This window comes from Phasianus colchicus, chromosome 6 (genome assembly GCF_987193195.1).
Source record: "Phasianus colchicus chromosome 6, bPhaCol1.hap1.1, whole genome shotgun sequence".
NCBI lineage: Eukaryota > Metazoa > Chordata > Aves > Galliformes > Phasianidae > Phasianus > Phasianus colchicus.
The window spans coordinates 40,684,618-40,700,480 of record NC_143441.1 but is presented as its reverse complement, the minus strand read 5'-3'; the positions used below and the strand labels follow the sequence as shown (position 1 = coordinate 40,700,480).

At 37.1% G+C, this 15,863-nt stretch overlaps 1 protein-coding gene across 9 annotated transcripts in view; it reads right to left on the bottom strand.

Annotated features, from left to right (window-relative positions):
- Positions 1-15,863, bottom strand: part of CCNY (cyclin Y) — a 119,047-nt gene that overhangs the window by 23,126 nt on the left and 80,058 nt on the right. For all 9 annotated transcript variants that reach the window (XM_090143097.1, XM_031616003.2, XM_031616004.2 and 6 more), the window contains 4 exons: positions 11,621-11,721; positions 8,284-8,319; positions 4,544-4,601; positions 4,328-4,447 (listed from right to left, as the gene is read on the bottom strand). In XM_090143097.1, the coding sequence (XP_089999223.1) occupies positions 4,328-4,447; positions 4,544-4,601; positions 8,284-8,319; positions 11,621-11,721 (315 nt within the window). The remainder of the gene's footprint in view (positions 1-4,327; positions 4,448-4,543; positions 4,602-8,283; positions 8,320-11,620; positions 11,722-15,863) is intronic.

The window sequence follows — 15,863 nt, the reverse complement described above, 5'->3', positions numbered from 1 at the left end:
AAACTAAAAATAAACCTATATGAAAAAAAATCATAATTGGTGATGGATCCCATATAATTAAATTACGGTTCTAAATCCAATTACTAAATTGCCATATGTTCTACAGTTCCCTAACATGACTCTCCAGAAATAACTGTGCTTTCAATTGCTCAACTGGGCATTTAAAATGTTTTATAAAGATGTGATGCCATCTAGTTGGTGGAAAAGGACATCACATCATCACCATCCTTGCAATTTCATCCAATTTTTGAGACCAAATGTTGAAACACAATAATGAACGTAGTCATAAAACTCCGAAAATGCAAGTAATTGAAAAGTTGCATTGAAGATATTTATAGGAAGCACTAATGGTACTGAAAGCAAAATCACAGATCTCCAGGTTCGCCTCCTACTTTACTCGTTTTAAAGCAAACATTTGTAATGCATATAAAATACACTCATACTATTAGGCAAGATTAATTGTCCAGAAAACTGGGATCAGTATTGATTCTTTGAAATTAATGTCATTTTCTGTTGGAGAATTAAAAAGGTGGTAACCAGAAATAACAGATGCACACAACTGTCCTCACATTTCTTACACGAGGTGGAGCCCAGCCTGGCCACTGTTACTGAAGGAGAGCAAAAGCCTACAAACCCAGCAGTAAACAGTACTGCCTGTAGAACTCTGAAGTCTGCAGAGGAATGTGCATCTCCCATGAGCTACATGTAGAATGCAGCTAAGCTGGGCCAGTTGAAAAGGACCTCTGCTACAAATTAAGTATCTCTAAAGCCTCTGATAACATTCTTTTACTTTTTTGTTTTCTTTAAACCAGTAACTCATTCTTGCTTCATTAAATAAAACATGCAAAAATGATACTTTATCAGCACTTAAAGGCAAAAACAACTAAGGGTTTCCTCCTTCCCTCCAAATAAACAGACAAGAAAATTATCCTCAAATACTACAATTTTCATCATGCAGTTTAACAATATTAGTTCAAAAACATTCTCTCTCTATGTAGTTGCTAAAAACATGACTGGAGAGTACAATAAGAACCAGGAACATCTGGCTGGATTAATTAAATCCCTGTTTTTCATAAGGAGAATTTACTCTTACGTACTTCAATTTTCAAATTTCCCAATATCAAATCCCTTCAGTCACAGTATGAACTCTGCAATATATTTCAAAACACTCTTCTCTGAACTTTGCAAAAGTAATTCAGATCACGTACTATATGAATTTAGATATCATCATATATAAGCTGAGTCTATAGAGTATCTGCCTATGCAAAATGTAACTTTTCTGAAACTGTTATGCATACTGAAGTTCTCTGGTGACTTAGACTTGGCCTACTTGCACAAAACTCACAGTCACGCGAAGACAAAGCAGAAAACTTGGACCATTCTCTTCAGTCTACTTAATTAGATTGTATTGTTTTCACAGAACAGAACAGCATAGAGCAAATATTAAATTCTCTTGACACATGAACACTGTATTGTTTTCACATTGGTATGGATAACATTACTATTCACATTTTTATTTGTTATCCAATTAATCCACTAATATAAGTGCAAGGAGATATTGCAGACGACAGACATTTCTCAGTTTTAGCAAGGATGGGAATACTCTGCATCAGGGTAGAAGCACTGATTTTCTCCCTAAGTCAGGTCACAGAGTTCAGTTCAGCTGTTCACTGGGACAAATCCTTTTTTTACAAGACAGAAATCAGCAACAGAAGTAATTATTAAACTAATATTATTCTTAAGGTATTATTTTATAAATAAATAATGTGAATATTTAATTATTTCAACCTGAGATTTTAATTTTTCACCTATCAATACGGGAAACCTCTTGGCAGCTCTGGAGGCTGTGTGAAAATTAAATCTTTTGTTTAATTATAAATTGGCTTTGCTGTAACAGCAAGACTTTAATTGAAATATTTTAATTAAGTGCTTAAAGCAATATGATGCTGACTTTTTTTTGCTGTAGAGTAGCTTATCTAATTAGTCTAGAGTATCACATTTACCCTGCTCCTGTGCTGCATACAGACTGCTATATAGCCAGTTCTAACTGTCCCTCTGCCTGGCTAATGACATACAAGAAGACAACAAGTGCATCCAACTACACTTCTTAGTCTACATTAATAATTTGGGTAGTCTAGGTAGTAAAAAAATGGAGGTTAGGACTGCTAAAAAATAACTAGAGTGAAATAGAATAGCAGTAGCATCTAGTTCAGAGCGTATTGTGATCTCCACAGATATACTTCCTACCTTCTGGCAGCTCTCCCCCAAGGAACAAGTGGCAGACAGGGGTATCACATTGCTCTCTAATGCATGACCAGACTATGGCAAAACACACGCTTCAGCAGTGAGTGCTGCTCCTTCCTTCTCCAGTCAGGATATCAAAATTGATAACATTTGGAGGATTCATAAATAGGACTATCGAAACTATTCAGATATCAGAAATGCTGTGGGGAAGAGGGGGTCGATTGCTTTCTAGCCAACTAATTTATCCATTTGAACATTTCAGAAACAATATGATCTGTCCCTGGGGCCCCTTCTGATGACAATAACAAATAAAGAAATGGGATCTAAAAGAACAGAGGAAACAGAACAAGAACAAAATTTCATACTTGCAAAATTCTCTAGCTTTCTGGAAAGAGGGGTCAGGCAGGTACTACTATCTTGAAAACATGGGTAATAATAGCAGAACAGTAGTGTCGATCACCCACACCAAATTGCCTGCCAACATCTTGCATAGCCACTTTGAGAATCAGGTTATAAAACAACATACCTGGTATCAGTGTGGGTTAAAAAACACAAGCCAGCTAAAGTTTCAAGTGCTAACAACTACAGAAACTGCAGTATGACAAAGAAGTTAAAAACATTTGTATCTAATTGCAGATCATAGCAAAAGCAGCCACTCACAAGGAAGCCACATGAGAAACAGAAGAGGCAAGAAACTACTCACAAATGAAAGATACTCAAACATGAGCATGGGTAAAGATTTGTGGCTAAGAATTTTCCATGCATTGCAAAGACAGGAAGATACTGTTATTTTGAAAAAAAGCCCTCTTCCCTTCTAACAAAGAGTGCCCTCATTGATCAAATAATCTAAGATTAAATAACAGATAACTACAACGAGGTTTCACTGTATTTGACAGTAGGTTAATTAAATTATACAAGAACATACTGATTCACACAACATATCTTGCCTCCAGCAGAAAATGCTCAGGAAGAAAAAGGACAAGTACTTTGTGCAATTATGTAAAAGAGACAGACAAAATGTCATTTCAGAAAACAAGTAATGGTGAGATCAACTAACTAGGTAGAGTAATACTTCAGAACGCAAGGGTGGAACACTGTGGGAGTGTTTCTTGCCCTGTTTCCCTCAGATTCCTGTTCTGGCTGGTGCAATTCATTTTGACTGTCTAAAGGAGAAAATCCTGACAACTAATTTCTCGTTCCTGGCTTCTAAGATTAACAGAGAAAAGGAGTAGGTTTTGCTTTCAAAATCCACATTCTCCAATTTCCCATTATACTATCTAACGTGCACAAAAAGCTGTTAGGAGACCACATGTTGTATTTGTGAAAAACACATTTCATTGCAGTATTTCTGACTGAAGTACATGGCCAAAATCATGCCTGAAAGCTGAAGAGATTTGACAGGATATAAATTTCAGGAAAATGAAGAAATTCTCAGCTGGTGGAGATCACTTTAGCTCCTTTAATCCACATAGCTATGCTGATCCACACCAGCTGGAAATCTGAGCCTTTTTTGTATTGTGCTATTTTTAAGTAGCTAAACTTTAGCCTTGAGCACAATTGTTCCACTCTATGATACAGTCTTGAAAGACAAGTACAGTGAAAGTAAAAAAGTAGCCATCACTAATGTTTCAGTCACTGACCAAATCCTTTGTCTGTTCACCAATTCTTACTAGTGCTATTAGATTACCTACAGCTGTCCCCTGACTCTCTGTTGGGAATTACAGCAATACACAACAAACCCCCCAAAGTGGAAGGATTTCTGCTTTTAACATTCCCTCCTGTCCCGACTGCTTTTGCCACCTGTGCTTTCCATTAGTCACTCTGGTGGCCTGTAATGCTATAGCTCCGTGAGGGCAAGATGAAGCCCCAGCTTTTGTGTCACACGTTATCCAACTTTTTCTTTGATCAGTCACCCTCCCCAAGAAAATAAACTGCAGTATCTCTTCCCATCGAGAAATTCCTTTGGTCTCCATGGTGAGAAAAAATCCCCTGGCAACACCTACATCTATTAAATCATGCAAAGCAAGCTTTGGGAACAAAACTGACTCTGTTAGATAGCTGATGTCACCTCGCAGACACTCACCAGGGTGACAATGGCACATTCAGCAGTCAGTTGAGCAGCACTGAACAACGTCCGAACGAAGCGGTAAATCTGTTTCTGCTCTGGATCGTGTTTGTCATAATCTGGTGGCACTTCGGATTTCTAAGGAAGAAATACTTCCAAATAGGTGACAGAAACAAAACGAAGCAGACAGAGAGGCACTTCACACAAAAAGGGAAAAGAGATCAATGAACTTACCGAAAGGGGATGAAGGTTTTCATCAAAAATATCTAAGAGCATTCTTCCGTCTGTATCCCTAGAAAGTATTAAAACCAAAGTAGTGTTATCATCAGAACACAAAAACACACAGCTCTCACAGATGCAAGCGTATCATTAAAGCTCCAATACTACCTATGCTGTGAGGTACTTAGAAATGCTGCAGAAATGTGACTTTGGACACACTCCATCACAATCCTCACATGTAATATGAAATCCATATTATAAAGTAACCAAGAATTTTCAACACCCAAAATATAAAAAGCTTTTGCACTCTCTATTGTAGGCTTTTTTTTACAGCCCAAGGATGTGGTATGATAAATTTCTAACATAATGAAATCAACTCAGCTTCCTCTTCCTTTCTTGACTTCATCCAGTTGATCCTCACCAAATCTCTTCTTTTAATTAATTTCTCCTCCTTCTTTATTGTCAAAGCCACAACATATGCAAATATGTGACACTACTTTTATACCTTCTTTAATACATGTACTTCAATTTCGTTTCTTTGGAAGACCTTATGCTATTAAAGTATACAAAAAATACTTTAAAAAAATAATAATACTTGCATTCATTGACTTAATTCACAATTTCTCTGTTGTTCAAGGTCAACATGAAAGTGGATGCAATTTCACCTCTAGCATCCGGAAAGCAATTTAAAATTTCTGCTGTGTGTAACCTCAGCAGGAATGCTAACAATCTCAAAAGCGAGTGGTGTAACAGTGCCAGTTAGAACTGGACACTTTCTGGACAGACGCATGTGACTTTCTTAATACAATCCATCTTTATTTATTGCATCCTCTGGTCGCAGAAGTCTTCAGAGAGAAATCCCTGAATACGTTTTCTGTCTTTATCACCAGCACATACTTCACAGAGCACACAAACATGAGTATTACAAACAAATTCATATCTATAAAATGTACTCATTAGTGGATAACAGACTTAAACTTCAGCATCTTAACACCATTATCATTTCTGCTTTAAAGCCTGCTCACACTGAAAATCAGCACTGTTCTTTTAAAAAGGAGTAGTTAATTTTAAACCAGCAAGCAGACTGAGATAATTAGTTCAAAATTTCTAATGAGCAAGGATGTTAGGGCAGACTCTTGTACCCCTACAGGAAAGTGCAAGTCCCCTAATGCAGCAGCAGTCCCTCTGGAATCAATGCTGTGCTACAGTATGCTGTGGCCCTTCACAATGAGAAGACAGAAAGAAAAAAACGTATTTTGTTTCTTCATGTGTAGCTACTGCATGCTAAGAAGGCACCTTGGATTGCATAATAAAAATCTATCACACCAAAAAATGAACGGATAGGGTTTTGCACCTCACTCACTAAAAGAAATTCATTTTACCTTTCAAAAAGGAATTACCTACTAATTGATCTAAACATTTTTTTACTGCTAGTTTGTTGGATCCTATTTTGCTTATTTATTTATTTAGCAAATTCTTCCAAAAGCAAGCTACCAGTTGGAGGGTAGTGTGAAAAAAGCTGGAAAAAGTCAGTCTATGTAACAGTAATAGGAGACAGTGGGAAAAGCAGGAATGCTAACTAGAATGTCACAATCAAAACGTGGGGAACATATGACACACACATATAGTTTCTCTGAAAACTTGCATCTGGGTTTGGTGACAGTTTAGAATACTCAAAAAAATTGTTTTATACTTAGCATAGAGGAGAAATAGATCATTCTCATCCGAAAATAATTTTCCTCTGGCAAAGCAGGTGCTAAATTTGTTTTCTGTCACAATGAACTTTAAGCCTACCCAAGGGCTGCAGTGGTTTCACGCTCCCCAGACATAAATAACGAACTCAAATCTACCACATACGTCAACAACTTCCTTTGGCCTATAATGGCAGGAAACAGAACATATGTTTTGCTATTGCTGTTTCAGCAGCATACACAAACGAATGCAGTTATCATGCTGTTATCACCTTGTTTGCACCATTCCAAAATGAGAGATGACAGAACAATTGTTTTACAACCTTCATTTCAGAGTCATTAATTGATGTACAAGCACCTGCTGCAGCATCACTGTGTCACTGCTTACAAAATATCCCATCATTACACCTAGGACCTTCAGGTGAGAAGCAGCCACCAGTTCCTGCTGAATAAATTCCCCTTCCATTCCCAGAAGTGAAGACAGACAGCAAGTTTTCGAAGAAAATAACAATCAGAATGTATCTGTTTTCATGTCACAAACATGGGATTCCTTTCTGTTATTCATGTCTGCCCTCTCTGCCTAACTGTTGCAGGTCAAACTTGCATCAGGTTCTGTGATAAGACTACGAATGTGCACAATTTACTAGAGTCAGAAATCAGAAGGAAGCAGGCTTGGCTTCCTTTGGCTCTAGATTTCCTCCTCACTGACAGTGAGTTCTTGCTGAAGTTTCTCACCCACATGTAGTCTCTTACATGCCCCCTTTCTGCTGCGCTTTTTACTCAGTTGGCACAGCATTTAACAGAGCACTTACAATATTGTTCCCCAAAACTTTAGAACCTGATTAACTCTGGGATCTCTGTTAGTCAGTCAAGCATAGACAAAACTGATTAGCTGGCTGAACTAACCCAGAGATGTCGGAATGAAAGGGAAAGAGGGAAGCACAGATGGATGAACAAGTAAACCAAGCATGATCATTAATGCTTCATTTCCTAGGAAATTAGATTAAAAGGAAAAAATATTTCACTTCAACTTCTGCTTTACAGATTGCCATGTTTCAGTCCAAGGCTCGCTGAGATCTTGGAAAGTCTTCTAAGAGCTTTCAACAGGGATCAAGCCCTAAACCTTTCTGCCTTTGTGCAATTCTAAAGGTTTCTTCTAAGACACCAGCTTTGTTTCAAGAAGTGCAGTGTGCTCCAGTGACCTGAAACACAGTCCCAAATGATGCACCAGCTTAACTTTAAAATTAGGAGTAATTCCCTTTGCTCTAGTTGGACTTCTCACAGCCCTGATGAAAAACTTGTAAGTCGGTTTGTTGAGATCTAAGCCAAGTTCTCTGAGAAGCACACTGCAAAGCCACGTACACAGAAGTCACTGGAAGTATTCATACAAATCTCTTTAAAAAATCAGAGAATATTATGATACGGTGACTTATGATATCATGACAACATGGAATTTAGGAAACAAAACTGCAATTCAATAACCACAGTGTTAATTCATGTACCAAGTTACCATTTTGGAGAACCTGTTTTCTATTCAGTTTTAATAGTCAACTTGACTGAGCAGAGATCTGAAAATGCTACACTGGAAAAGATAAGTCAGGACCTGCTCTATTTCTGCAGTATCCTGAGTTATATTTATTGACATTGTCACACTTACTGTATAATGAATGGCTTGTATTTCAAAATCTATTAGCTGATTGAAGATTTACACAGTTAATTTTACAAAGGCATAGCCTAAAAAAATAAACCTGAAAGATATTATTAAGATCTTCTTTGTTCATACACATTGCAATTACGTTTAGAGAAATGCCCAGGACATATAATACCAAATACTGAATCATCAGAGGTTTTGAATGCTAACTGGGATTGCAGATTTTAATGATACCTAATCCTCTAACTTTTATTCCTTTAAGCAATATTGGAGAATACGTTTCTCTTCTCTAACATGGGAGATAACAGAAAAACTACCCAAAAACATTTCCAAAAAAAAAACAAAGCACAGATTTTTCAAGTTTCAGAAGTCCATTTGTTTTGATTAGAGATCTTCAGTACAAGTACACATACCTGTTTTTGATGTGGTAATAAATTGCAAGAGCTACACTGTAAAGAAAAACACAGAGTTAATATTTCATATATTATTTGTGATGTTAACATGCAAAATAAAAACCTAGGAGAATGTATGACAAAAAGCTCAATGCCTTATTTCTTCTGTCTGTTATTAGATGCCAGAGAAAAGCAGTAAATAGATTTAGCATATTTGTCCAGCACACTCAAAGTGCTTCCTTTTCACTATTAGTGAAGTACCTTACAAAATACTCAGACTTCATATACGAAGTCATGAGCAACTTCAATTTAAAGCACACCTCCACTAAAGTCAGTGGCAAAAGATTATTGACTTCCAGGGTTGAAGGAAGCATTGGGCACTCACTCTTATTGTTTGATAAGGATGGGGCTTTGAGCAACCTGCTCCAGTGAGATGTGTCCCTGCCAATAGAAGGGAGGTTGGAACTTAATGATCTTAAAGGTCCCTTCCAAACCAAACCATTTGATGATTCTATGATAATGTCGTAAGTCTACCTTGAAACATGTTAATTACTACTGGCTTATGTTTGGCTTTATGTTATATTGACTGTATTATGTATATTTATGTTATATTGACTATATTATATGTTTAAATGCACTAAGTTCTGACTCCTTCTATGTAGTTACTCACATGGGAAACTGAAATATTGAGCTTCTACGCTTTTAATGGCATCAAGTTACTCATTTCAACTTGTGAACAATGACTCCCTGAATAACTTACTGCATTATGCATTTCCCATACTCTCAATCATATACCTAAATACCTCTGCATATATTCTGCACAAAAAACAGAAAGTATCCTTATACTGACAGAAAGTTAAGCTTTTATTTATATATACAACTAATTGCATTCACATTTGAGACTGAAGAAAACTAAGACTTGGCTTCTCAGAGTTATTCTCCATTTTCCAACTTGTACCTTGAGCTTTATTGTAGGGTATCTGCTTTACTAAGGATATAGCTTTAAAGAAAGTTAGAGCACAGAGAGCAGCCTCCCTAATTACTCTAACAAAGCAAAATCCAGCAAAAACTAATGAGGAATGGGGAGAGAGTTCACTGATTCTATATGTGGATGATTTGTTTTGTCAAACTCATTGTAAGTTGCTTATGTCTTATACTGATGCAAAATTGCCCTCTTTTCTATTGAAAGCCTCTTAAAAGAATAACTGATTTTTTTTACATACATATATTTGAGAAATTAAAAATTACTGTTTACTCAGGGACACTCAAAAGACACAATCCTCACTGAACACAAAAATCAGATTTATGAATGAATTTAATTTGACTGAAAACTATTTAGTCCTAAAATCTAATTTTACACGATGCCCCCAGGGACAAACTTGCAGCTCCAGTTCATTTTATGCAAGTGGATGCAATAACATACATGCAGAGCTCTGCTTGCTGTCCATTTTGTTGCTTTTGTAACAAAACGCCAAATTCAGTTTAGGAAAATATTTACTCTTCAGAAATCTATACCAGAATCTGAAGGTCTCTCAGAGCTGTAATAGATTAACTCAAACCCAAGTTTTATTTTGCTTTTCATGCACTGGTTCATCTAGCATTCAGGGTGCCTTACCTAGCAGCTGACGTAGCTTTCCATCACCACATTCTGCCAGTCCACTCATTCCGAAGACCTCCAGGTAACACACTAATATTTTAAACCCACCAATGACCCCAAACAAAGTCAGCCAAAACGTACCCCTACAGATCTACTCATGTGCATAGTCACTCACTGGCAGTGATGTCCAGGAGGGGCGCAGGAAATCAAGTTGTACTACAAAAGCTGTCATCCTGCAGTCTCCCCACCTTTTAACTCTGCCACTTACATCGGGAGATGAGGAAGAAAGAAACTCCTCCTCCAGAGGGCTCATATGCCAGAGTCCAGTTCCTCACCCTACACGACCCTTTCTTCAAACCCTCTGACCCCGTGCAGCTCCCAGCCCTCCCCATGCCAGCAGCCAGGCAACACACCTCCCAGAGGCAACTCCTTCCCTCCCTCCCTGCCCTGTCCTGCACAGCTCTGCCACCACTTTGCCCCCAGCTCAGCACCCAGGGCCTGGTTTTCTGCCTGCCCTTTCATAGCCCTGCTGTTGGCACTGCACCCTGGCTGCTGCAACCCCTCGTGTCCTCTTCTTTCTACTAACAGCTTGAGTTCCTCTGCTGAAAGAGTCTTGAAGCTACATCTCCCTTCACTCCCCTGAAAGGCTGCATTTACAGCAATCCCTGTGCAAAGGGTTTTAGAGCAAAGAATTGTAAAATTCAAGAGGCAAGAAAGGGAATATCAAAGCCCCCCAAAAGACTTTTCACAATTATTTTTAAGTTACTAACTATAAAAAAAAAAACAAGAGGAAATACAAGACTATTTTAGACAAATATCTGAATAAAGTATCAGGCAGACTGCATCTCTCTTCTTCACTTCCCTCATTTTTCTTTTTAAGATCACATTTCAGTGATCACCAGCAGCACAAGCTCCTTTGATAGGCTAAATATATATCTCTCATGTGAATAACTTTATAGCATAAATTTTGACTTCATTAATTTTTGCATTTGAGTACGTTATGTTCTCAAGTACATTGAGAGTATATCTACAACCACAATAAACAGCAGAAAATGCCCAAATATCCGTTCTCATATTTTTACCCTTACTGTACAATATGTAAAGATTAAAACACTATTAATACCATTTTTCTCTAAATAGACAAGTGCATAACCAAAACCTGAAATGAACATCTGCAATGTCCCCAAGCATAAGTCCATGTGGACACCATAAACAAAGCTCCTCACTGCTGTGCAATCAAGTGCCAGTGTCTCAGTACTGAATAAGGAAATGAATCAGGAGTCAATTAATTCTCATTTCAAACAGAAAACTAGAAGGAAAACTTAGAAAATTAGCATTTTCCCAGGAACAGAATAAAGCCCTTCAGTTTCAGAAGTTTATTCAGATTTTCAGAATGACATGAAATCAGGAACAAGTTTTCTTATGAGAACTTATCCAAAGCAAGTACTCAATTGAATGCTGAAGCACAAGGATTTCAGCTGCTAGAATTCAAGAACCTTAATTGTTGCTTTCTTGTGAGATATGCAGTACTAAGAATTTGATGTTACATGAAACTAAAATCAGAGTAGCATCCTTTACTCATCCTATACACTGCCTCTAAAGTAGGATATGACTGAACAAACTTACAGCTTCAAAAACAACACGATGAAACCTGCCTGGTAATGGTTAAGAAATGCGTATACATATCCAGTATACAATGAAGGTTCAGGTAAATTTACACACACACACACACACACACACACACATATATATCAAACCCACCATTTGATGGTATATTTGAGGTTTGGTTGACTGACTGTGCTGTCATCCAGGAAAATAGTGGAACAGGAACTGTACTTTCTTCTCAGCTGTCCAGGAGGATGCTATGAAAAACACACAAAAGAACAATAGCAATTACGTAATACCAAAGCATTTCTCTGAGGAGATGTAAGAATTTTGAGAAAATAAACTTCTTCTGTCTCTCACAATGACACACATAGTAATGTAATGTTTTGAGGCAGTTCAGAAAGCTCAAAAATAATTACCACTGCTGAAATCACAATTCCTGCCTGAGTTTTGCCTAATGCTTTCTCCAAGCCTCAATCTCTCCTCCTTCCCTTTTTCTCTCTTCCCCCAAAACACCACAAAAATCTTTGTGCAGAATTATAATACAAAACTTTATAAAAAAAATACAACCAAGTCCTATGTTCCTGTATTTATTAAAAAAGAACAAGTAGAAGAGTGAAGAAGATACCCCATAAGAGAGAAAGACTGGTTTAGAAACAGATGCAAAACAATGCTTAGAGAAAAGAGAATTTAAAAACAACAACAACAAAAAAAAAAAAACCAGAATGAAAGAGTCTTTGCAGTGGAAGTATTAAAAACTAAAAAATTAACAGATAAAACTCATAAAATAGATTGTTATAGATAGGAAGAAAAACCATAAAATTATGTATCAGAAAACCATATGCAAAAAAAAAAAAAAGATAAGATCTCCTAATTGAAGAAGTTTAAGAGATTCCAATTATACTTCTGCATTACTGTAAAAGTACATTGGAAAAAACAGCCAAAGGGCATTTGACAACACTGTTTATTTCAGAAGACTTCTTATTGACAGATCTGCTTGAGCTGTTTAGAGCAGACAGCACTCCAGCAGTCTAAAGAGAATCACTTCATCATATCAGCTAATAGCTCTCAGAGTCATTAATGCCATTTGGTTTTATCCTTACTTATTCTACTTAAACTAGTAACTAACTTGATCAAGAGGAGCCCCTGTTATGGTAGTGAGGGCAAGAGAAATGAAGCACTCAACTCAGAGCATGGTAGACTTAAAATTCAGCTGGCACACCCACACGAAAATTTTAATTTGCCTTACAATTAATGTTGTTTTCACAGTTTCAGTTGAGATCCTAACATCAATATCTCCCGTGGAATGCACAGAGATTTACCAGCTTAGAATAACTCAGGACCAAGGCTATGGTGCCATTTCAGTACATCCTCCCTTGCCTAATTCCAAAACAGGTATTATCAAAAACGCCAGCACTCACTAACATTCTGTGCATTCATTAGATTCAGAACAGACAGAACAGACTCTTCATAAACTCATATGCATCTGAGTCATCTTTTTTCCATTTTCCCAACTATGAGAAAAAGAACATTCAAAGTATTCTGGCAGTTGAAAAAAATCATTTTCTGAAGCTCTTACAATTGTGGCAATGTTATGTTGAAATGATTTCAAAGCTCACCATCAAGGTGAATTTCACTGTGAAGGTGCCCAATCTGACCAATACATTTGTATGCTGAACTAACTTTCTTGCAAATAAAAGTTTAATGAAAAAAAAATGGAAGAGATTTTACCCCCTCAAAAATTCTCCATGAGTTTGGAAAGGTACTTTGTAATATTTTGGAAGCTCACAATCCATCTGCTTTCCAAGCAAGGCCAACAGAAATAGAAAATTTAGAAGCACTGGAAGTGTTAATGCCAACAAATGTATTATCTGGCATTGATATATAAGGAGAAAATTATTAGAGTTCTGGTGATTTACGGCTTATATTCTACCCCAGTTTTGTTCATATTTCTGGATTAGAATGTTCAGCACCTTCCAAAGAGATGATAAAAACTTTAAAAACCACTGAAAATGTGACTGTTTCATTGGTTAGGGGAAAAAAAAAAGTTATGACATAGCATCATTAAAAAAAAAGAAGAGCTTCTATATTCTAAGTGTAAATGTTTTTTACAGAAGTAGCTACAATTTATGATAAGTAGCCTTAGTCCATCCAAAACAAGCATGAGAAAACCAGAAAAGAGCTCCACAGCAACACCATTATCAGATTTAAATTTTCTTATGCAAACAGAACTTCAACATTTGAGGCATGCCAGTGATTAGAGGTATATACCTTATTTCTAAAGCTACCACATCACAGACCTCCCCTCAGTTCTCAGCCCACATCACACTTTGTTAGGCTTAGAACTTTTCACATCTCAGAAAAGTCTGTGGTGTCTCATGCCTCACTTCCCAGTCGTAACCACTTGGCAGTAAGGAGCACTTCTCCCAGTCTGAAAAATGGTTCCAAGTGTAACCCTGCTATCATGGGTACACATCGACATTTTTGCCATGTAAATAACTAACCCATCGATAAAGCAGTGTTCCCAACTTCTACTCTGATGACCAGATGCAACCATATAGTAAGCCAGATAACAGATGTCATGCCTTTTCCAAATTAATGGAATGTGTATTCAGAGTTTCATATTCTAGCTTGACTAAACTGGAAGAAAACTGAAGTCACAAAGACCAGCCAAATAGTATTTTCTGAATCTCCATAAAATGCTGCAGGTGAACCTTCTCCATTCTTGAAAAGAATTAGCTCAGTGTCAGACCATCCTACACAGAAACCACAATTCAGTTCAATGGAGTAAGTTCATCCAAAATTGTACAGGAACCTAACATTTCAAATCTATCAAGGTTGACTACAAAAATCTTCCATTTATACAAGTCATAGAGGCTGTAACAGATAGAAATCTGAAGAACTGAGACAGAGTATAAAGCCTTTCAAAAAATAAGCCAAATTCTATATTAGTTGGTTCCTCCTCAGCTTCTGTCCCATCATTAAGGCAGACAAGTGAGAAAGAAAGGGTTGATACAGTTCCTGTAATAAACCTTCATATGGAACCATGACAGTGAGTACAGGACATATGTGGAGCCTTGACAGTGTCTGTTAATACAAATAATTACAAAAGCATCTCATTGATAGGGAGTGGGATTCTCATTTTATGTGCTATAACTTGCTTTAGTAAGTTTATACACACACACACACACACACACACACACACATAATAGTTTGACACACATAATAGTTTGCCCTCAAGTTGTGATTCAGAAGATACAATGCTTTTTTACTTCAGCAGGACTTCTGACTCCATCTGGCACAGGGCAAAACAAGGATAGCATGGTAGGCAAAAACTGCTTGGAAAGCTGAAATCTGGTTACCCAAAGATCACTTCCAAATTGGAAGGCAGAAGTAAGGTGAATCCACGGAAGTCTTGCCTACTCAATATTAAATAGTGAATCAAAGCATTCTGTATTGAATTTACAGATGATAACTTGAAGAACCAAATATGTATTAGAAAGCAATGTTATAATCCAGAACAATCCTGACAAACCTGGGAAATGGTCTGCACAAAAACACAGCCCTGAGATCTATTAAGAACAGATGCAAGGCTATACACTTCAGAGAAAGAGAAGAACCATCTGTCTAAATATAATATGGCAAACAACTGTTCAGGCTTTCATCAGAAAGGATGTGCAGACCACATGACAACAAATATACTCTTGCAAAAAAAAAAAAAAAAGGAAAGTATCATGCGGGACTTATAAATAGAGCTACCATACGTACAAGAGGATGGAGCACCCATCCACTCCACTCAGATGGAACACTACATCCAGTTTTGACTACTGTATTTCAAAAAAGATGAATTGATTTGATCACAAAGGATGAATCTACCATGAAAGAACAGCAATACCAAACAGATGTTTGAACCATCAGATTTAAAAGGGACAACTGTACAAGTTTTCTTAAAGAACAAAGCAACGACACTTACTCTACGTCATCTTGAAGGGAGTTAGAAAGAATATTTTTCTCCAAGCCCATTGATAAAGGCATGAGAAAGAGCAGCCTTATATTGAAGTAGGAAAAAATAAGAATGACCTGCAATGTTGAGAGGAGGTAATGCCAAAAAAGAATAATCTTTTCTAATGGCAGGAATAGCAGACTTCTAGTTTGAGTGACTTGAGCAAAAACAGAATCTTTACAACTGTCAGTGATGGAGAAGAGGTAAAACAAAATATGGTCGGAACAGCTTAGATGCAGGACCCTGCTCTAAGACATGAATTGAGCCTGAACAGCCTCTTGAGACAAATTCTGGACAGATCGTCTATCATTTTTTATCTTTTTTGAGGGAAAGGATTCATAGGTCTTTACTCCAGAAGCAGTTGTTGTTTTCTCCTTTCTATCAAAGAAGTTCATT